General features: G+C 61.3%; 7 protein-coding genes across 7 annotated transcripts in view; all 7 read right to left on the reverse strand.

The window, feature by feature from the left end:
* Positions 1-472: 472 nt before the first annotated feature.
* On the reverse strand, positions 473-1,669 carry LINJ_09_0890 (conserved hypothetical protein; the record flags this gene model as incomplete). The annotated part of the gene is made up of 1 exon (XM_001463509.1): positions 473-1,669. One exon carries the CDS (start codon positions 1,667-1,669, stop codon positions 473-475), a length of 1,197 nt encoding a protein of 398 aa, XP_001463546.1.
* An 889-nt stretch (positions 1,670-2,558) lies between these two features.
* Positions 2,559-3,368, reverse strand: LINJ_09_0900 (ras family protein-like protein; the record flags this gene model as incomplete). Its single annotated transcript, XM_001463510.1, has 1 exon — positions 2,559-3,368. The coding sequence occupies one exon, from the start codon at positions 3,366-3,368 to the stop codon at positions 2,559-2,561; it is 810 nt and encodes a 269-aa protein (XP_001463547.1).
* Positions 3,369-4,501: 1,133 nt separating this feature from the next.
* On the reverse strand, positions 4,502-4,822 carry LINJ_09_0910 (conserved hypothetical protein; the record flags this gene model as incomplete). Its single annotated transcript, XM_001463511.1, has 1 exon — positions 4,502-4,822. One exon carries the CDS (start codon positions 4,820-4,822, stop codon positions 4,502-4,504), a length of 321 nt encoding a protein of 106 aa, XP_001463548.1.
* Positions 4,823-5,684: 862 nt separating this feature from the next.
* LINJ_09_0920 (conserved hypothetical protein) lies at positions 5,685-7,256 on the reverse strand (the record flags this gene model as incomplete). The annotated part of the gene is made up of 1 exon (XM_001463512.1): positions 5,685-7,256. One exon carries the CDS (start codon positions 7,254-7,256, stop codon positions 5,685-5,687), a length of 1,572 nt encoding a protein of 523 aa, XP_001463549.1.
* A 970-nt stretch (positions 7,257-8,226) lies between these two features.
* Positions 8,227-9,699, reverse strand: LINJ_09_0930 (histone h1-like protein; the record flags this gene model as incomplete). The annotated part of the gene is made up of 1 exon (XM_001463513.1): positions 8,227-9,699. The coding sequence occupies one exon, from the start codon at positions 9,697-9,699 to the stop codon at positions 8,227-8,229; it is 1,473 nt and encodes a 490-aa protein (XP_001463550.1).
* A 1,527-nt stretch (positions 9,700-11,226) lies between these two features.
* LINJ_09_0940 (putative phospholipid transporting ATPase-like protein) lies at positions 11,227-18,813 on the reverse strand (the record flags this gene model as incomplete). The annotated part of the gene is made up of 1 exon (XM_001463514.1): positions 11,227-18,813. The coding sequence occupies one exon, from the start codon at positions 18,811-18,813 to the stop codon at positions 11,227-11,229; it is 7,587 nt and encodes a 2,528-aa protein (XP_001463551.1).
* A 3,361-nt stretch (positions 18,814-22,174) lies between these two features.
* LINJ_09_0950 (polyubiquitin) overlaps positions 22,175-22,500 on the reverse strand; it is a gene marked incomplete at both ends in the record, with an annotated part of 2,601 nt that continues 2,275 nt past the window's right edge. The window contains one exon of the mRNA XM_001463515.2: positions 22,175-22,500. This exon is cut by the window's right edge and continues 2,275 nt beyond it. Coding sequence (XP_001463552.2) covers positions 22,175-22,500 — 326 coding nt within the window.

A 22,500-nucleotide genomic window follows, 5' to 3' on the forward strand; every position in this document is an offset into this window, starting at 1 on the left:
GAGGATGTTGCGTGGGAGTGCGTCACATATGCGTGCGGGCGTACGTTGAGGGCGGAGAGGGAGGATATGCGAACGCTGCGACCCCCTCCCTTCACCATCACGCGAGCGTTCTCCCCATGGGAGGGAGGGAGAAAGGCGCGTGCGCCTCCATTAGCGGCACTGGAGGCCGCGTGCGTATCATGGCACGGGCTCGTGACGCAGCACCTTCACGCGCGCGTGTGCGCACCTCACATGACGGAGGTAGCGTAGAGAGAGAGAAGAGCGTGCACGAAGAGAAATCGCAAAAGGCACACACACACACACACACACACACAATGCGACCTCTCGCACAACAGCGCTTCGACAAGTGCTTCGTCCAGAGGGAGGGATTACTTAGTAAGGCACACGCACAGTGGGTAGGAGGTTTGAGACGGCACGCGCGCGTCAACGCGCGTTTCACGTGCAACCAGTAACGATGTCCTGCATCGCTCTACTAGTTCACCACCACCAGCGCCTGCTTCGCCAGCGCCATGGCACCATCAAACGTTTTCATGCCGCCGATGAAGCCGGAGACGTGCACAAACACGCCGCCCTCGATGCCACAGGCTGCGCTCAGCGCATCGTCGCGCAGGCCGCGGTACGGCAACGGCTTGCGGTTCTCGAAGCTAGTACTTGTCTTGGGCACCGCCTGCACGCGCCACCCTTTGCCGTCGGAGAAGACCACGTAGAGCACGGCGCCAAGGCAGTTGCTTTCTGCCTCTAGTTCAAGAAGGTGGTCCTTCCACGGGCATACCTTTACGTCCTTGAACACCATGATCTTGCCGCTCTCGTCGAACTCGTGGCGGCGCTGAAAGGCAGCCTCGACGATGGAGCGGGCCGGCAGCCAGCTGAAGGCGAGGTACGTGAGTGCCCCGAAGAACTCCGTTACTGCCATCTCCACGGCCACCGCAAAGTTCGCGTTCTCCGCGACGACGTCGCCGTTCTCCGGCTCGTTCCAGTACGCCTGCAGCTGCCCGATGCGCTGCGACAGGTTCGTGCTTTGCTTGTAGTTGGGCACGAGAGTTCCCACGGCTGGATCGGCGAGGCCCCAGCACTCGACACCGTTGTCGATGCCGTCCACCTGCTCCACGAAATTCGCGTAGAGGGCGTCCTCCAGGACATCGAGCTCCGCGTCCGAGACGCCAGTGCGGCTCTCTGACCAGCTCGTCATGCTCAGCACCGCCGCGCGCGCCGGCGAAGATGGCTGCAGCACCGCCTCGACGTACTGGCGGATGATCTGGCGGCCAAAGTGCTTGTACACGAGACCGGCAGAAGAGAGGCGCGTCTTGTACGCCTTCTTCGGTGTCGTCATGGTGCCGTGGAAGCTGGCCTGGTGGTGGTCGTAGCGGTTCGTGTCGACGTCGTAGATGGCGCCGACGTCCACGACGATGTCGCAGGCATCGATTTGCTTTGGGTCGCGCGTGCGCAGGATGACGGCCTCGCGGTACTCGGGCACATGGCGGAGCAGACCGCACGCCATCGCCTCGTCGCAGTGGAAGCTTCCGTTGTGGGTGCAAATAACGGGCTTTGCAGCGGCGCTGTTACTGCTGCTCCCTGCGGCGGCGGCAGGCCGGTCCGCAAGGGACGCCAGGACCGTCAGCCCGTCCAGGTGTCGCGAGACGTACTCGGCAACAAACTTGCGTGCGCTCATTGTTGCCTCTCGAGAGAAGGGCGGTGATGTCGGTGGCTCGAACCGTGAAATAGGCCGTGCTGTCTGTGTCTGACTGGTGTGTCGACGCGTAGGCTGATGCGCCGAAGAGGAGGAAGGATTCGAGAGTGATGGGTGAGGGCGGTGTTGCCGTGGCCGGAGATGGCAGCGGAGGAGAGACGTGAGGCGGAAGAGAAATCAACTGTGGATGTGCGTGTGTTTCATATACAAAGGAATGAGCGCAGCAGCGCCGAGCCCGCCGCACACGATGATCACCACAATCGCGTTCGCCGGCGCCCATGAGGAGGGATGGAGGAAGAGTGGCGAGAGAATAAGCGCGACGGCGACAACAACGTGTGTGTGTGTGTGCGTGTGTGCAGTCGGCCAGTGGTAGCTGTGGACGGGGCCGCTGCCGACACGGTGAGAAGAGAGACAGCGAGGCGTACGTGGTGACACGAACGCACATACCCACCCAGTCGCTGCCCGCCTGGTACTGCTCCCTCACCGCCTACGAGCACCCTCTCCCCCCGCTCCTCCCATTGTTTTCTCTTCCCTCCCTTGCGCAGCTGCCTTGTCTTTGTTTCTTTCTTCGCCATCGAGCTCTACGCCACCCAACGCCTTCTAGGAGCTTCTATCCGATGCAAAGTAGCCTTTTTTGCGTGCCACACACACACACACACACACACACACACACGCTTGCGCGCGCAATCTAAGAATGCAGAGGAATGACGGTGGTGCAGAGGAAGGCCGGCGGAGCTGCCGCCGAACTCTTCCGCCTTACCGGCGCACGCGTATGCGTGCTTCGCTACGCATCCAACCTGCGATGCCGTGCCATACGCATCAAAATCAACGTGCAACAGCTCGCAGGAAACGCCAGCGACGGCAAGCACCATCACATGAACTTGGCCACCATCCGCACCACCAAGTCCTCGATGGCCTCCTTCACATTTTGCCCTGTGCTGGCGCTCGTCTCGTAGTAGGCCGCACAGCCGTGCTCGCGTGCCCACGCACGTCCTTGCGCCTCGCTCACAGCCCGCGGCCGCGGCGCAGCTGCCCCGGGAACCGCCGTGTCATCGACTTTGTTCGCGCAAAGCACCACAATCGGCGCCCTGCCGTCGGTGCGCCCGACGGCTTTTCCAGCGGCGGTGCCGCTCGTTACTGTGCTGGAGGCGGACGCTCGCTTTCCACCGGCGCCGGCCAGAGCAGGGTCGCTGCCTTCACCACCACCGCCGCTTGCTGCTGGCATTCCTTGGCAGTACATGGTGAGCTCTTCCCACCAGCCTTGCAGGGCGGTGAAGCTCTGCGCGCTCCGGGCATCGTACATGAGCAGCACGCCCTGGGCGGCTTCGTAGAACTCGTTTAGGATTTCTCGATAGTCGCCATCACCGGAGCCGTCCCAGAAGTTGACTCGCACCGCTGAGGGGATGGCCGAGGAGGCGCCGCCGCCGCTCTGTGCCGTCTCCGCGGGCGGTGATGGCTCGCTGCGGCGTTGCTGTAGCACGGCTGCTTTGCTCACTTCCACCTTTTTCACGCCGAAGTCGATGCCGATGGTGGGGATGTACTTGGCCACAAACCGGCCCTCGCAGTAACGCTTGATGAGGCAGCTCTTGCCTACGCCGACATCGCCGATGGCAAGCAGCTTGATGCGTGGATAGTCCAGAGAGGTGGGGAGGGCGGGTGGGAGCGTGGGGGCAGCAGGCATAGCTGGGACGAGTGGCCGGCGCGGGCGTGTGCCGAGGAGAGAGAAGTACGCGAAGTGCGTGGATACCAAGGAACGATCTGTTGAGAAGAGGGAGAGAGCGGGGGGGGGCGGGAGTGTAAAGGGAGAGCGCGCGCGCTCTGGCGCTCCAGCAGCTCATCATCAGGGGCATCCCGACCGCGGCAAACGCGTACCGACCCCCCGTTGCGCCGGTGTGTGCGTGTGCGTGTGTGAGGGAGGAAAGGGGGGGGTGCATGCCACGCTCATTGAGCTGCTCTCTGTCGCGGACTCCAATAAGCGATGAACCACTCCCCGGCACGCGCGAGAAGTGATGTCACCTCTTCTCTGTCTTCACGACGCCACCCCCACCTCCTCCACATGTTTCTTCTCCGTCAACCGGCAACGCGCCACAGAGAGATGCGTCTTTTTTTTTGAATTGTGCCGTGCGCTTCTCGCAGGGTTCGAGGGTGTGTGTGCGTGGGGGAGGGAGCGCACGATGAGGCGAGCAAACCACGGTTCGAGTTTCGTCCTCTCTTTGACTGCCGGCACTCACGCATACGCGAGCGTGCTATACGATTGGAGCGCATCAGGCTTGCCTGTGATCCGAGAGGCAAGAGGGAGAGCGACAACGCAGCGGAGAGGCACACCTGCATACGGGTGCTCAGAGTATACGCCCCTGCCCCCCCTCCCGACACCAAGGGATTCGACAACGCGCGCCTGTACGTGTGTCTGTGTAAGATGAAGAGACAAAGACCATCGAATCGCTGTGCTGCGTTGATACTTCTGCTTTTGAGGGAGACAGCAGCGACGTGCTGTGCATGGGCAGCACCCGCCAGACACACACGCACACACATACACATAAATGCATCAGGCTCTCCCTGGTGGTGTGCCTGATGATGTGTACATCCGTGACCACAGCCGTCAACAACAACACCGAGCACACCTTCCTCCCCCTCGTCCGCTGAGCTCATGTGGTACCGCCACTGGAGAGGTTTGAAAGAAAGAGATACAAGGAAGCAAGCAGCGTGCCAGAAAAACGGGACGTATCGGGTCCTGACAGAAACACCTCCAAAAAAGAGCGCACGCATGCCCATCTTCTCGGCATCCGCCACGACAGCGGGACGGAGTGATGCCGTTCATTCATTGCCTTTTAATGCTTGCTGATGCCGGGCACGAGTGTTGCCGTCGAGTGCTTCGTACCGCTCCGCGAATCCGTCGTCGATCGGCGCCGCCAAGCCGAGCTCTCGCGCTCGCCACCGTTCTCTCTCGATGTCCTTCTTGATGGACGCGTGGCGGCGGTTGCGCTCCTTCTCCTCGTATAAGTACACCGCAGAGTAGATGCCCAGAGCGGCGAGCGCGCAGACCACGACGAGGCGCCGTTCGCTTGCCCGCTTGAAGCCGACGAGGTGCGTCACTCGCGGGTCGGTCCCGACGTAGCGCTTCACGTATGAGTTCATGGCTGCCTGTGCGATGACCGCGTATGCATGTGTGCACGTATGTGTGCAGCTCAGACGGAGGGAGATGGGGCGAGAGGGGCGACTTTGAAGGTGGGCTGAGGCAGCGCTGCCAGTCGGGAGGGCGGGAGGATAGACCCCCCAAAAAAAAAACATAAAACCGAAGGCGTGCACCTGCGCCAACGTGGCGGACGCACGTGGGAGGAGCCCCGCCATCACCTCCCTAACTCTCTGTTACAAAATCATTGCTTCCAAGAGGCTTTCAACGGTGCCATGAAAACCACATCTCGTGCCCTCCATCACACACGCGGTTGCATGCGTGTACATGCTTGCGTACGCATATGTGGACGAGCACGGATATGGAATAACGAGAAAGGGAATACATAGAAGGGTTGATGCGGGTGACGGAGCGGCGGCGGCGGCGATGGTGGTGCGCACGCAGGTCGTGCACACACACCCACATACGCGCACCCTGCGCCTCTTCCTCCTCACCCGTCCCGCGCAACCCTTCGACCCACCCGTGATAGTTTACATGCACGAAAATAAGCAAACGCGACGGCCCAACGGTCCAATATACCCACAGACACAGATGCGACGAGGAGCGTGCATCTGGGCCGCAAGTCTGGCGCTCAGTCATAGCCGAACAGAGAGGAGATGGCGGAGGAAAGGGGAAGGGGCGAGGGCAGGCGATGCAGCTCACACACACACACACACACACACACACACACACACACACGTAGGTGCCCCCTCCGCGAAGCCGACGGTCCCTCCCTGCCATTCCTTTCCACGGCCGTCCACACCCGGAGAACACCATCATCACCACAGCTCATCAACACACACGAGAGTGCATCCACTCTTGCATGCCTCACAGCCATATATCCATCCGTTTGCCGAAGTGCAGCGGCTCCTGCGGCTCTACAGCGGCGTTCGACGTGGCCGTGGCGTTGTCGCGTGGCAGCGTGGTGTAGCCCAGGTACGCCGCACACATCTTCTTGCGCTCGCACTGATCCTGGATCGTGCCGTCTTCTAGAATGCAGTGACCGAACATCGAGTCGCGCAGCTCCGCTGCGCCCCACCGGCGGACCGGTAGCGACGCTTCTCGCGGCGGCGGCAGTGGTGGCAGCATCGATTTGCGCACCGCGGCGGCGCTGTAGAGGGCCCACGGGTAATACCTCGCCTGCAGTGCACCGGTGACGTCACGACTGACAGGCACTGGGGACAGGGGAAGGGGCATCACAGCGCCCGTCTCTTGCTGCTCCGGCGGCTCGCCAGCGCGGCGCGGGGCCGGCACCTTCCCTGCAGTTGCGGCGGCGGACGGGGCGTCGAAGTACTCGGGGATGTACGTGTACGGGATGGCGTTCGCGTGCTGGCCCATGTTCTCCTCCGATGTGTGGGTGAACATGGGCGGTGCCGTGTGGAAGGGCGCTGAGACTTTCGCTGCCGCCTCCGTCACCGCGGTTGGCGCAGGTGACGCCGCCGGGCTGTGCGGCGGCGTGCTGACGGCGGTGGCGGCTTGTGACGGTGCTGACGGTGAAGTAGGCGATGCAAAGGCGCCGACGGAGCGTGTCGCCCGTGGCCGAGAGCGCCCCTTGCCGGTGAGCTCACCAGGATTGAGAATCGCCGCGGCGGCACGCGAGCGCTGCGCCTCGTTGCGATAGGCAAGACTGAGGCGGACGTACGCCTCTTCGGTGGCCTCCGCTGCTTGGCGCAGGTCGATCTCGGTGGACGGCGCGGAGGTGTGGTGACCCCTGACGTTGGTGCCGCCCCAGCTGGTCGTACTTGTGTGACCTACATCCAGATGATTGCGACTGACGGAGCTCTTGTGGAGCTCTTCTCGTGCATGCGCCTTGTGCTGCGCATCCGTTTGCCTGACGTAGCTCCCCAGCTGCATAAGCCAAAGTTGGTTCTGCAGAAACTGCGTGTTGCGGTCCTGGAAGTCGGCCATTGCATCCGCCTCACGCAGCTCCGCGCGCTCCTGCTGCCGCTCCCACCGGCGCTGCTGCATCTCTTTCTTTGTCTGCTCCTCCTGCGCGTCACGGTGCCGCTGCTCCTCGAGCTTGACGGCCTCGTGCTGGGCGAGTGCTCGCCGCTTCTTTTGCTCCCTCTCACGCTGCACCTCGACAGACCAGTCCGCGGCGTCGCGAAGGGCCATATAGGCGTTCAGATTATGTACATGCACGAGCTGCTCGGCCGGCGGGCGAACAGCGTAGAGCGACGAGGTCGGCGCGTGCTCATGCGCGGGATGCCAGCCAAAACGTGCGTTGGACACATGTATCACGTCATCGTCATCGTCGGCCTCATTCGGCGGCTGCGGCAGACGCTGATGGGGCTTGAGTTCAGACGGGGCTCGAATCACGTGCGCGGCTGCTGGTGGCGCCAGCCCTGAGGAGTTGGAGATGGCACTCTTGCGGTTTGAGGCAAGGCTGAAGGAGTACATGAAGACGCGGAGATGGCGGCGGGGAAGGTGTAGTGTGGTGTGTGTATGCGCGCCAGGCGACTGCAATCGCCGTGACCTCCGCGGTGCTCGATGAGTAGCAAAGACAAGTAGATAGAGAGGGAAGGCCACAGTATACGGGCTACCGGAAGGCGCTTGCTGTCACGGAGATGACGGTTGCAGCGGGTGTGCTTGGGGGTTGTTCGAAAGGAGATGAGGGGCGGTGAAGGGGTGAGGGTCGAGTACGGACACACAGACAGAGCAGGCCTGCTTCAGGTACGGGCGGGTGGGATGGAACGAGGAAAGAACACCGGAGGTACAATGATGCCTCCACGAGACGATGGAGGCGATCACGCACGCGCAGAGAGACAGACCTACCCTCCGAGAGGGCCGCTAAAGTCCCACACATGACGCGTGCGCACCATACACGTCTCTGCATATACATGTGATAACTATCGGCTTACGCAGCAGCGCATCGACAGCATTGAAGTAGAGAGGAATAACGCTCGCCCACTTACCGGCTGCGAGAGATGCCGCTGCTGTGACTGCCACATACCCCTGTTTATCTCATGCACACATGCGCAGTCTTCATGTGTGCAGGATGAGACAGGAGAAGGAAGAGGGGGAGGGGAGGAGGTACGAAGACTGGAAAAAAAAACAGAAAATAAGAAATAGAGAAAAGGGAGGATGGGGGCGCACACACATGCACATAGAGACAGAGAGCAACGGCCACAGAAGCGTGCGAGGGGGCGGGCAATATAGAAGGGGAGCCTATCGATCAGCAGAGAGAGTGGGAAAGTGGGCCATTTACACACATACACGCACACACAGATGCAGCACACATCTGCCCATGGATCAGCGCCCTCTCTCCTCGCGCGCTCTCTACAAGCCCTCCTTGTGCCTACTCTTGCGGCTCCATCTTTTCCCTCATCGCTGTTTTCGCGTTGCTTGTCAGCGGCCCTGCCGCACTCCTTCATCTTCGCGTCGGGCGCTTCTCATACGTCGGTCTCTTCTTGGCGGCCGTTTTGCGGGCCGACGGCGTTGCCTTCGCGGCGGGCCGTGCTCGCACTGACTTCGCTTTCGTGGTTGTTCGCGGCTTGGTCGGCTTCTTGGTCAGCTTCCGGGACGGCTTCGTGGCGGCGGCTTTGACCTTCGCCTTTTGTCTTCGAGCGGCAGCCTTGGCTGTTGCCGCCGCGAACGCTGGTGTCGTCGCCTTCATGCGCAACGGTGCCTTTGGCTTGGCTTTGACTGCGTCCTTGCACACTGCGGCGGGCTGCTTCCCAGCACGCGCCTTCAGGGCCGTTTGTTTCGCTAGCGACGGCCTCTTGCTCTTGGAGGCTGCTGGCGCAGCGGGTCGCCGTGAGAGTGACTTTGGTGAGGCGTTAGCCTTGTGCCCGCCCGCCGCAGTGGCGCCGTAGCGCAGCCGTTTTTTCGCGGAAATCACCGTGGCAGCGGCATGCGAGGCTCTGCCGCTCTTCTGCACCGCCTTACCTGCCGCAGCTGCCTTCTTCGCCGCAGCTGCGGCCGCCTCCGCATCGGCGGTGGCGGGCATCCCCAGCAGGTCGGCTTCCACCACCGTCTGCAGCGTGTCTCCTCCGGCGCTGCCTCCGCTCTCCTGGGAGTAGCTGACGACAGGATCCTGAGAGCGTGTGCCAGCGGTCATGGCAGCACGCACCACCTGCTGCTCGCGTTGCTGCACACCACGGCGGTAGTTGTCGAGTTCCTCACCACACGTGTGCCGCACTGTTGCCAAGTCGCGCTCTGCCTTGAGCCGTTGCAGCGACGCGTTCAGGAGCGCTTCTTCGGCCTGCAGCTGCTGCACGCGCTGGCTGAGCAGGAGAGCCGTGGCAGGACTGCCCACGGACTGAAGCACCTCGGCCGCTTGCGAAGCGGCCGATGCAAGACGGATTCGACGGGCCTTCGTGATCACCGGCCGCCTTGCCACAGCGCCATCGTCGCCTCCGGCGCGCCGTGTGGGCAAAGCGGCGGCGGCTGCCGTCGCCGTCTCCGAGGAGGAGGACGCCTCCACCGCTGCTGCAGCCGCATCTGCCTTGTTCGCGTGGTTACGTGACCCGTGAGCCCTCGCGCCTGCACTCTCCGGCACCACTGTCACCTCTGCCAGATGCCGAGGGCCGAAGCCGCCCATGAAGTAGTCCACGTAGCCGTTGCTGCCACTGGTGTTGTCCTCTTCAAGTACGACCAATGCGTTTCCATGATCCTGCGCTGTTGCTGCTCCTGTCACATCTGTCTGCTGTGTGTGCATGGTCGCAGCGGCACCGTCGTGCGACTGGGAATTCTGCATCCATAGCGACGCAGCCGCTGAGGAGATGGCGTTGCTGGCCATGGACGCCCCACTCGCTGCTTCATTGTGAACGGCTGCGGAGGAGAACGAGGAGAGGAACGCGGCGTGCAGCACGCAGGACGGACGCAAGGCGGCACGGAGCATGACAGCGGCGAAAACGCGAGAGAGGAAGAGAGTGAAGCAAAGAAAAAGCAAAAAAAAAACACGTTGACGTGGAATGCCCGCGCACACGCACACACAGGAGGAGGGGGAGGGGGGACGCCACGGCCGACGCAGATGCCGTCGGGTGGGTGGCAATGACAGGGTGGCGGGGGAGACAAGAGATAGAGAGGGAGATAGGGCAGCGCGTCTGTCTGGTGTGCGAAGTTGAAGAACTCCCGTACACGTGCACTAAGGAGAGGCAAACGAGAAGTACTCACGGGGACGTGCACACACACACAACCAGAAACACAGACGGACAGACACACGCGGTGAAACGAGAGAAGGGGAGGGTACAAGAAAGAAGAGGTAAGATAGTGAAGGGTGTTGCGGTCTAGATGCGCCTCTCTGTCTGTTCGATCGGACCTTGAGGGCGCAGCGTGTGCCCGGGATCTAAAGGCAATCTGCACTGCTGGCGGCGTGGATGTCACGGTGATACTTTTACAGAGAAAGCAAGAGGGGGTGGGGGGTGGTGGAGCGGGCGGGAGGGGTACACAAACAAACAAGTATATATCTACAGGAACCTGAAGAAGCGGAGTGGTGCTGTGTGAAGTGGGTGTTATGAGGCGGGGAGGTGATGGAGCAACAGCCAAGACGCACACACACACACATAACTAGAAACACAGACGGACAGACACACGCGCGGCCACGAGACACAACCACTCCTCCTCTCTCTTCCGTCCTCTCCTCCCAATGAGAGAGAGATAAGCGTGCGCGCGTGAGAGAGAGGGACGGCGTCGAAGGGACGCAAGGAAAACACAATAAAACGAAGAGGCGCGCGGACTTGCAACGCAAGCACAGCGAGAACGAGAGAGAGAGGTCAGGACAGGGGCGTCGCGCGTCCGAGTGTGAAGAAGGAGCAAGGATCAGTCGATGACGCGCGCCTGTACGTGCGCGTTGTGCGTGTTCGTCGCTGCACCGCACCCGGTCATGGCCCGTATGATGGGCGGCCCAACATGAAAGGAACAGAAGGTAGAGAGCACAGAACAGCAGGGGGAGGGTGAGGGAGGGATAGGTACGCATATATAGGCGTGAGAGGAGCCGTCGCCGAAGAGGGCAGACCTGAGTGCACAACGCTGCTCAGCGACGGTGCTGCTTGTGGTGACCGTACCGTCTCTCGCCGAATTTCTCGACGCACACATGAACACACGCTTCCTCAGACGCCCATCCGCGGACCTTACTGGGGAGGCGACGCAGGCCAATAAGCCGCGCGCTGTGTGTTGTTGCTGTCGAGGAAGAGGAGGGGGGGGCGTCACAGACGTTGCATTTTCCTTTGTTTCTTTGCTCGGCGAGCCGTTCACGTGCACGTGGAGCGTGATGCGAAGCAGCGGATAGAAAGAGAGAGGGGTGGGCCGAGGGCGGAGGGCCGTTGCACACGACGAGAGAGAGAGAGATGAGCACGCAGGTTTGCACACTCTCCCTTTCGTACCCTTCCTCGACCTTGCTCCTTTCCCAGTACCGCGAATATCCATCTCACCGCGCTGCAGCTGCTGCCGTTGTCGTCATTTGGGTCTTACCTTTGGCGCCGCTGTTCTTCGCTGCAGACTCCTTCCGCTTCTGCTGCAACTTGGTCAGCTCCTCGCACCGGGCAAGCAGCCGAGTGTACTCGGCCTTCAGTTCCTCCTTGGTGTGCTGGTGCGGGATGCGGTGGTGCGATCTTCGGGCAGCGCGCATGGCGAAACCGGCATTGTGCCACGGCGCGAAGAGTTGTATGTACATGTTCGACGCCATGGTGAAGACGACGAGCACCCCGCAGGCAAAGAACAGCATCAGCCAGAACTTGCCAGACGTGCCGTACAGCTCGTTCGCCACGTGCACAAACCAGTTGCTCCCGGCGAGGTCGTGCAGGGCGGCGTAGGCGAGCTCGAGGGCCGGCACGAGGATGATGGCCAGCCCGATCACGAGCGCAAAGGGCAGCATGTAGTACGTCACCAGGGTGCCGGCACGGAGGTCGGCGACAAGGACGAGCATCGTGAAGAAGGTGGCGCCGTAGTCCTCGATGGCTGCGGTCATGTGCGTGTACAGGTTGTCCTGCACGCCAACCGTGTACATGAGGAAGAAGAAGAAGATGAGACCCTCGATGAGACCGTCGACGAGCCACTTGATGATGTACGTGCAGGAGAAGTACATGGACTCGCGTGACAGGGGCGGGTACAGCCTCGGCAGGGACTCGGCCAGCTCGTCCTCGACATCCTTGTCTAGGATGCCAATCATCAGCGGTTGCAGAGAGCAGAGGAAGACGCTGAACATCCCCAGAAGCCACGAGTCTATCAGTGTCTGACCCGAGTAGCCAACATAGAATTGGTAGCTAACCATGCCCACCGTCACAATCACGTTCTTGTACAGAGAATAGACGACGCAGTGCGCCTCGCGGAAGACGGAGAAGCGGCCATGGACGAAGAGCAGCCGCTTCAAGAAGCGAAACTTCGGGAGGGCGTAGTCGCTTGCCAGCTCTGCCTGCGACCCTTCCAAGCCCATGATACCGACGCCGATGCTGCTCTCCTGAATCATGGACACGTCGTTGGCACCGTCACCGATGGCGAGCACCACGGCGTTTGCGTTGCGCTTAAACATCCGCACAACCTTCGCCTTCTGGAGCGGGGTCATGCGGCAGCACACAGCGCTGCGGCAGCGACTGCCAAGGAGGAAGAAGCGGCGCGCACGGTTGCAGTCCTGAAAGATGAAGTCCAGCGTCTTGCCGTCCACCACGATGACGACGACGCGGTCGTCAAACACCTCCTGCCCCTCGCTGCACTTGTCCTCGGCCGCTTTCAGCTGCTCCTCGATGCGGGCGCACTTGCGCATGAGGAATCTCTGCGCCGCGTCGACAGCGATGCTCGTCCCAGCTCCTATGGAATCACCGCCTGTGATCGTGTTCGCGGTTTCTTGCAGAGGACTTGCAGTGGAGACGACAGTGGCGTGGTCGACGCTGCCCGCCTGCGTCAGTGCCTTGGGCAGCTGCGGCGAATGCATGCGAGACGACCCGCTCAGGTGTGCCCGGGTTGTCGTGCTCGCCACTGGCGAATGCAAGGCACTATCGGCGTCCGACGAGCTCGAAGACACGTTCTCCAGCGATGATACCCCATCGCCAATGCCGTCTTTCGCCTTACGGCGACACGTCTCTTTGTACCGCTGCTTCTGCTGCAGCAACGCCTCTTCCTCGATAATGTCAGAGACGTCGAGATGGCACACGTAGTCGGTGTAGCCAGCCTTGACAAGACCGCTAGTGTGGGCGATAGTGACGGCCGTCTCTCGCTTGTCGCCCGTCAGCATCCACACCACAATGGACGCCTGTATGCAGAACTCCAGCGTCTGCGGCACCTCTTCTTGCAGCTTGTCCTCCACCGCGGTGGCACCCACAATGTCGACGTCTTTCTCCAATAGCGCGTATGCCTTGTGCAGCTTCTCGCTGCGGTCCTGCATCGCACATTGGGCATCGTTGAAGATTGGCAGCCACCCACGCACCTCCTCCTCGCGCAGGTAGCGCTGGCCGAGGATGAGGGTGCGCAGGCCCAACTGTGACATCGTGTCCAGCTCCTTCAGCATCTTGTCCTTCACCCGGACGTTGGCACGCTTCTGCATGTTGACGATCTCCATCATGCTGCTGTCCGCCCCTTTAACGAGTAGCAGATACTTTCCTGGTGCCGAGGCCGGCGCACCGGCTGCCGCAGAAACCCCAAAGCCCGCACTACTCCCGAAACCGTCGTGGTAGGGGGACATGCCGCCGCCAGACGGTTGATGAGCCAGCTGCTGCGCGCTGCTCGGTGGAGGCGTTGCTGTGAACACACCCGAGCCGCCCAAGTGGGGTACGCGCTGCTGCTTCGTCGGAGGCGGCAAGAGGATGCTGTGTGGCGGAAGTATTTTCGCAGCGGGTCCGTCGGCGCTCCTGTTGCCGTCTTCCTCTTCCCGCTGCTCTGCCGTACTCTCATGTGCTTCGCTCGTGAGCACGACGGTACGTGGGCGCGACAGCGGCAGCGGCAACTCAGCCGCCGTGAGGGTGGTGAAGGCCGAGGTTGTCTTAGCTCGGCACAACCGCGCGTCCTCGCCTGGCAGCGAGCTCGCGGCACCGTCTCCGTTCGCCTTCTTTCCTTGCGCGGGGAAAGCACAGAGACCGTCGTGGCTTTGCGACTGCCGGGGCCGCGATGCCACACCACACTCGGGCAAGACGCCTGAGGCGGTGGCCGCGAACAAACCGGATGCCTCGCGCGCTGCTGCTGCGGCAGCGGAGCTCTCCGGTGCTCTGCGGTGGTAGTGCGCGCTTACGCCGGCAGCCACCGATGTTGCCGCCGCCTCGGAGTCTAAATCAGGCCTTCGTTGTAGCAAAATGCTCATCAGCTTGCGCTGCGGCGTGAAATCGAGCTCCGCAATGATGTCGTAGCACATGACGCGGCCGAGCGCCTTTATATAGATCTGCTTCGCCGTCCGCTCGAAGAGCGAGAACCCGTTCTCGCGCGCCGCGTTCACCAAGGCGATCTCGTCCAGCGACTGGCCCTCGTAGATTTTGCTGCGGTCAATGAACGGCTCGAGATCGGAGGCCGCTATCGGGACTGCTGCTTCTGCTGCAGCGACGGCTGCTGACCCGCCCGCCTCCGCGGGGGTAGCTGCTTGTCCTGCAAACTCCCCAGCGCTGCCGACTGGGTACATTGTCGTGGAAGGAGAAGCGGCAGGGGTGGGGTTGCGCTCGCCACCATCGTGGCTCACATGCGCACTAAGGTTGCGATTATGCATCGCGCGATTAAAGTAGCGATTTTGATACCAGCTCGTGCTGCTCGTGCGGCCGTGCAGCAGAGATGTGTTGTTCCTGCTCAGATTGAAGATGTCCTTTGTTAGGGGCCCCAAGTCCACCGTCGTGGCCGCTGGTACTGCGGAATTCGTGTTTGTCTTGTGATGATGGTATTGATGCTGGCCTCGGCCATCCGCACTCGCCGCCGCCGTCACGAAAGATGCAGTGTTGGCGCGGGTGAGATGGTCGTGAGCCGACATGCTGACACCTCTGCCGCTGTTGGTGCCACTGGCGGTGTAGGGCTCCAAGTCTTCACATACCGCGGGGCCGGCGGGAACGGCGTAGGGGATCTCAACGAAGTTACCAACCGAAATATCGTTAAGAGATAATATCTTCGAGAGAGGGACCAGATCGGGTGCGTGGTGGGCAGTCTCGTGGCTCTGCTGATGACGCGCCCGCGAGTGATCGGGGTCTGCGGTGGAAGCGCTGCCGCGACGTCGCCTCGGCGCACCCTTGCCTGCGCCGTCGTCAGCACGGTTGTGATGGTGGCTATTCTTCCGCTTCTGTGGCGCACTGCACTCGCCCGCCGCCGCGGTGGCGTTGTGATCCTTGTCGCGGCGACGGTCTTTGTGCCCTTTCGTTTCCTGCGGCGCGCCTTTGCCGTTCTCTGCCGCCTGCTGCGAGTCCGCTAATCCATCGACTGCGTCCACTGGAAAGCACACGACGGAGTGGCACAGAGCGATGGCGCGTAGATAGCAGAATAGCGGCTCGCGCTCCAGCACGGCTTCGTTGATGTTGCGCAGCCCGGCCAAGCTGCCGAGACCCCCAGGCTCATTACCATCCGCTCCAGGGACCGCGTTGCCCAAGGCCGGGAAAGCGTTCCGGCCGAATGCTCCGCTGCCACACTGGTAGCTGCTGGAGAGCGGCAGATGCGGCGAGGTAGCGCCGATGTCCACCGTGGCGACCAGCGACGCGGGGGAGGCGGCCGTCACCGTGCGTGGTGACTGTCTGATCGTGTCGTCGTCACCGTTGGCGTGGGCGTCAACGGCTATGTGACTCGCCATCACCGCCGCCAGACGCTGAAAGGGGTGGTTGGAGGAGTGTTGGTCACCACCGCCAGCCGCGCTACAGCTGCTGCTGTTACTCGCGGCGACATCCGCGGAGACAAGGGCGCTCTCACCCCGCATGCCCGCCAGACTGTCTGCTACGGCAGCGTCGCCGAGAGTGCTTGCCTCTCTGCCGAGGGACGAGCTGAGGCGACGATGCTTGTGATGGTCACAGCGCAGTGACGATTCACGGGCTGAGCCCATACTGTTCGGACAGACGCTAGTGAGGACACTGCCCGCGGTGTATGCAGTGCTGCGACGAAGAAGTGCACGGCCGATGCCGCCAGGCTGCTCCGTTTCGCTGTGCGTGTGCCCGTCGACGACGCCGCCAACGTACGTCATGAGGTTTTCTGTCAAGGTCCCCGTCTTGTCCGTGAAGATGTAGCGCACGTGGCCGAGTTGGCCGTTAAGCTCAGAAGTCTTGGGGCGCGCTTTCTTGATGGCCCCGGTGAACTCGTCGAAGACCGCCATGCGCTTGTCCGCGCCGATCAGGAGCATCTGCATGGCCTTGTTGAATTCCAGCGTGACGTAAAGAGACAAGGGAATGAGGTAGCTCACCAGCACAAAGTTGGTCAGGTAGCGCCACCAAAACAACGAGACGTCCGAGTAGCGTTCGAGGCTCCACTGGATGTACCAGGCCGAGTGATCGGTCTTCGCCCCAGGCACCTTGCGCAGCAGTTGGCGCTTGCTCCAGATGGCCAGCCCGCAGAGCAGCATTATCAGCACCTGGTTAAATGCAAAGAACAGCACGTTCATCTGGTTCAGGCGCCGTGTCATGTTCGTTACCTTGTGCGGCTTCGGCCGCAGGTTCAGCAGCATCTTGGTGTGGCGACCCGTGTACACGACCGCACCGATAACCCAGTCCGTGTTGCGGATAAGGCAGCCCCGTGGAATGAACTGGTCAATGCCGAGCGGCACCATCTCGCCTGATGGCAAGCGCAGCTGGCCAAACCACATCGACAGGTCCGGCGTGGGGGGGCAGGAGATGAGAACCACGCCGGAGGCGGGCAGTACGCCCGGGGCCGCTTCAAAGGCCCTATCGCTACCGTCGGCGATGTGGTTGCCGTGGAGCGGCTCGTTATGAAATACTCCAGGTTTGTTGGGCGCTGAGAAGCCACGCGACTGGCCACGGGGGCCGGCACCGGATCCCGGTCCTGTGGCGGCCGTTTCCGCGTCGCCTGCCCCGTCGCGTCGTCGTGGCTCAGCCACTCTCCTCTGTTGTGACTCACGGCTCCTGTGATGATGATGGGCGTCGTCGTCGAACAAAGACTCGCTTTCGCCCGCGCGATTGGTGGAGTTGTGTGGGCACCCGTGCAGGGAGGACACGCGCGCACCTGCGCTGTTCGTGCGACTGTGCACGGTGCGCTCGTAATGCTCCGAGAGCTGCCGAAGCTGGAGTGGCATCGGCAGCTGCCCTTCCTCGGCAAGTCGCTCCTTCAACGTCATAAGTCGCTGGTGCAGAATTCGCTCTGGGGACATGTCTGACGTGACATTGCTAGCCACGCTGTGGAAGTTACCTGACACCGCGGCACTCAAGTCCGTGCTGCTACGTGCGAGGGGGACGCCGGTGGTGCTGGAGCTGGTGAAGTGCTTCTGTTGATCAGAGAAGCTGTGCTCGTGCTGGTGGCAGAGGGGGGCGGCCCCTCTCTCCGCTATCGCTGCAGCTGAGTCGTGCTCGGCCGCTTTTCGCTCTGGGCACTCCCGGCCGACCGGCGTCTGCGAGTTGTGCTGGTGCTGTGGCGAGTAGTCGTGCAGGTCTCCAGGTGGGAAGGTCGACTCTGAGATGGCGGTGGGGACGACCATGTCGCCGCCTTTGGCAGCTACGGTTTTCGCCGAGAGCATCGGCCACCCGGAACCCTTGCCAAGGGCGACAGGCGAGGCCGTGGTCAGTGAAGCATCGAGGCGCTTGGCGTCCGTCGCCGCTGTCCCTCCTCCTGATGCGTTCATCCATCGTTCAGGGGTGCTAACAGCGTGAGCGCCGCCAAACGCATCACAGCAGTCCACGCGCACCTTCGCTGGGGCGGCGGCTTCGCCTGACACACCCCAGACATCCTGTGGCCCGGCATCGATGCCGTTCATGCGGGCGTGCACGGCCGCCGCGTTCCTTGGTGAGACGCCGAGAGCCTTCTCCACCACGTCCTCCACTGTCCCCAGTGCCTCCACCGTCTGGATCTTGGCGCGGCGCGTCTTCGCGTTGGTCTCGCCATCGAGGTTGGCCGTCTCGATGTACGTCAGCCCGTCCGGCAGCGACGTGTTCAAGATCAGGCAGTCTGCCTTCACTTCTTCACCAAGGCGGAAGAGCATGATGTCACCAGGGTACACTTCGCAGCTACGCACCGGCTGGAACGTGACTACCGGCTCCGTTGCAGCGTCCGGCGTCGCTGACTCTTGGGGCTGCGCTGACGTGCGGCGAAGGCTCAATGCCGTTGGGCACGTTGTCGATGCGCCGCAACTTCGGCCGTAGGTGGTCATCTCCACCTCTTCCACCGCATGCACTCCTTTACCATCATATGACTTCTTGCGACTGACCGCGGTGTCTTCCCTTGGGCTGCTTGGCCGCGACACGACGCGCACGATGCGCTGCCGCCAGCGGCGAGGGTTCTGCTGGTGATTGTGACCACCGTGCACGCGCAGCGACGCTGCGGCTGCGCCGTCGCTGTCACTCGTGGAGTTTTGCTTCTCGGTAAGAGTGCCGCTGCTGCTGCTGCTGGCGGTGGTGCTGCCTTTGCTGGACACCTCCGCGCACGCTCGCAGGACGTAGACGATCATTTCGTTTGCCTGGCGATCCGCCCTGCGCCGCTTGCAGTCCTCCCAGAGGTCCTTGAAGATGCCAGCGCCGATCACGAAGGACAGGGGCACAATACTGCTGAAGGGGTTGATCGGGCTCGCCCCTGGCACGAGCGCGATGATCATCACAAGCAAGAAATAGATGTTGGAGATCTTGTAGAACTGGTAGAGAAGGCTGAGCGGCAAGCCCGTGAGAAGCGTGTACTTGGCTGTGCGGATAGAGTTGTCCGGAAAGTTGCGCTGCCGATTGCGGTCGCTGCGCAGCAGGTCGATTTCGACGAAGGCCGGTTGCCCAGACTCCGACGCGCCGCCGTCCTTGGCGTTGTCCGCCATAAAATTGTTCTCGTCTTCGTCGTCAATGACATTGTCTCCGGGGCTCGTGCAGCTAACGGTGCTCCGAATGGCGGCGACAAGGCTGCCGAAGGAAGCCTTTACTTTGCCCATGACGGGGCCCGATACGGCTGCGGCCGCTGTTCGAGCGTCGCCGGGGTGTGCGCGAGAGGTGGGGTGAGGTGGTGGGGATGGCGTTGACGAACCATCCTCGCCTCCACCATACGCAGGCGTCACGACAGCCGCCACCGGCGATGTCTATCGATCACGAAAAAGGCGAAGAGGAAGAGTGAGGAGCCAGCAAAAAACGATGCACGCTTGCACACGCACGAGACAGAAACAGGAGAGCGTCAAAGGCAACGAGGGGAGCTGAGAAAAGAGGAAAGAATGAATCGAAACAAGAATTAAGAAGGCAAGGCCAGAGACACACACACACACACAACGACAACACACACACACACACAGACGCCGCTTAAGATAGCTAGCTAGATAGATGGAGAGACAAGCGCAAGTACAGCGGTAGGAGAAGACATGTGAGAAGTCTTCCCCCTCTTCCTGCGCTGCCGCTGCCAATGCCACCCTTCCACAGACACAAACACACAGAGACGAGGAGGCAGACTGGCGGAAGACCAGAGGGAGAACACACCAAAGATATGCAGAGGTTGATAGAGCGATACAGATACGTGTATGTAAAGAGAGTAGATAGGAGATAGGAGGAGGAGGGAGGGGGGGGTAAACAACCGACGAAGGCGTTGCGTTGGCGTTTCTGCGTATCAGCGAACTCTGCTAACGACAACAATAATAAGAAAGCGCTGCCCTGCTGGCCTCCGCGTACTCTGTCTCTGCCGCGTGCACGGCACCCACGCAACTGCTCCTGCCACTGTGCCGCCTTGTCCTTTTTCGCCGCGCGTCAACACATATATATATATACACACACAATTCACTCTCCCTTTTCTCCTCCAAAAAGAAAAGCTGACAACGAGCCGCGCTTGTGTGCGTGTGCAAGAGAGAGAGGCAGGGATCCACGAACTTCGCGCAGATCCTGCAGCTCTGAAAAGCGAGATGGAGGACAGTGCACACAGGCACGCGCTACTTGCCACAGTGCGACGGTTCCAGCTCGCAAGCTGAGAGAAGAGAGCCCTCGAGCACTTCTGAGTACGTGATATGAGGCCGAGGAAAGGAGGGCGTATGTATGTTCGTGTGTGTCTGTGTATTCGGAGAAGGAGAGGATCCGAAGACACCGACAGCGATGTGCGAGGGACAGAGACAACAGATGTGCAGTTACAGGGAATGCCAAGCGATACGCGAACACAACACACTCACACACACGCACAGGCACACAGAGAAGTCGAGGGAAGGCAAGCACTTCTCCAACACAGCCGCCGAGGCCACCGACAGGTTCCTTAAAGACAAGTGCACGCGCTGAAAAGAGGGATCCTGCGTGCACGTGATGGGGCCTCACCGCGCGTTGCCTCACCACCACTCACGTGACACGGCCAGCAACAGATTTCAAGAGAGAGGGTGGCGGTGGTGGTGGTGGAGGGCAAGAGAAAGACAAGGCAGGATAGCGTGGGTACGATGAAGAACCGTGGGCGGCAGACGCGCACACGCGCGCGCACCAGAGAGGGAGAGAGGGAGAGAAGGCAGATGAAAGAACGTGGTATATTGAACTACTGCGCACGCGTGTGTTGAGGGCTCTTGTGTATGTGCCTGAGTGGCCAAGCAAGCAGGCGAAGCAGCAGCGAAGGAAAGTATCAAAGGTGTATGTAGGGGGGGGGAGGGGAGGATGCCGGTGACGGCGGGGGCGGAAGCGGGAGAGTAGTGCGATGCGAGGAGGATAGGCAGCCCAGCAGTGTCGTTACCTCGCTTACTGCACTCCTTTCCCTTCCTTTCCTTGTGCTCTTCTTTGTGCGTGTTTATGTCTCTCTCTCTGTGTGTGTGTGCTAAGAATGCGTCTGAGCACGGAAACGCGCGAACACGAAGATAAGCAGCGAGCGTCGGTGTGTCCAGCGCGACGCAGGCCGAAACCAAAGGTCGAAAAGGGCGTCTGTGCAAGGGAAAAGGAAGGGCAGCACCGTTGCGTGAGTCGTCGTCGTCGTAGATCAGACGGGATAGTGATGATTGAGCGCGGAGGAGGGAGGTAGACCCACGGCAAACACGTGCACGCACAAACACACACCACAAACGCTGAGGCGTTGTGGAGATCCGTCTCTCTCTTGCGTATGTGAAGGAAAAGAACGACGACAACAACACAGAGCAAAGGCCGAGCCCAAGAGCGTGGTCGAGTGCTAACGGAGACGATACAACAGTGTGCGTGTGCGCAGGTGAGCGGGTCTGCAGGACACAGCTGCAACACGGCGAGCACGTACGCTGTGATTCGTGGGTGTGTCACCGAGAGGAAAAAGAGGAGGAGAGCACAACAAATCAAATACGTGTAGCCACGTGCACAACACGCCTCCGTCTGCCGCCTTTCTTATTCGTTGTTTCGTTGCGCGTGCGTGTATATAGGTGCAGGTGTGTGTGTGTGGCAGGTGTGGCGGCAGAGCCGCGTACTGTATCCAAGGAATTCCTTTGAAGCGCGGGTGAGAGATGGAAGGCGCGGGTGGTGGGGGCGGAGCGCCATGACGGCAAGAGAGAGAGAGAAGAGGGTGAGGTGACGAGAAACATGAGGTGGCTCAGATGGAGAGGGGTGGTGCAAGCAACTCAAGGACAGGGCCGGCATTCATGCACGCTGCTCGCCACGCAATAGTACCTGCCTCCTTGTTCGGCGCATTACAGCGCCTCCGTAATCGCGAGAGTGTCACCCATCTCCTCCGCTACGCCACGCATGCACGCACGCACGCGCGTACACGCACGCAGATCCGCACAGAGATGCAAAGAGCGTGCAAGAGAAACAGGGCGGCTGCGCGGTGATCGTCGGGTGCGGGGTTGGGCGAATAAGGCCGAGGGAAGGTGGGAAGTCTGGGCAAAGAAGCGGAGGTACAACTCACGAGACACTCACTCGCATCGAGCAGTGCCGAAGCGCATGCAGCTATCTCGATGTGTGTGTGTGTCTCTCTCCTCCTCCGCCTCTTGCTCAGTGGTCTTCGCGAAGTAAACCATGCACTCTTTCCTGTTGTGTGTGTTGTGCCCGTTGCTCTCTGCCCTGCATCAAGAGTTCCTCTCTACTCACCGGCCCCGCGACAGGGCCCAATCGCGTAGTGCGGAGCAGCGGTCAACACACACACACACACTCACAAGTATATACGTCCGCACCTCACGTCATCTTCGCTTGAACCTTCTCGCCTCTGCCTCTGTCGTTCAACACGCCAGACCTGCTCAGTCACGTCAGGACCACTGCACCATACAGATAGAGAGCGCGCGCGCTATAAGCGCTGGTAGGGAAGACGGGAATGGCGTGGCCAGCACGAAGCGTAAAGGAAGATTGGAGGAATGGGTGGGGAGGCGGGGGACGCTACAGCACAGCCATCGCCGCCTAGCGCAGCTTCTTCTTCATGCGCAGGTTGGAGCAGTGACCGCAGGCCTTCTTGCGGCAGTTCGTGGCGCGCACCGGCAGGCGGGCATAACAACGGCGGCACACCTTCTTCTCCCAGTTGAACTTCTTGGCCAGCGCGACCAGCGTCGGCTCCATCACGCCGCCGCGCAGGCGCAGCACCAGGTGCAGCGTGGACTCCTTCTGGATGTTGTAGTCCGAGAGCGTGCGGCCCTCCTCCAGCTGCTTGCCGGCGAAGATCAGGCGCTGCTGGTCCGGCGGGATGCCCTCCTTGTCCTGGATCTTCGCCTTCACGTTCTCGATCGTGT

This window comes from Leishmania infantum, chromosome 9 (genome assembly GCF_000002875.2).
Source record: "Leishmania infantum JPCM5 genome chromosome 9".
Lineage (NCBI taxonomy): Eukaryota > Euglenozoa > Kinetoplastea > Trypanosomatida > Trypanosomatidae > Leishmania > Leishmania infantum.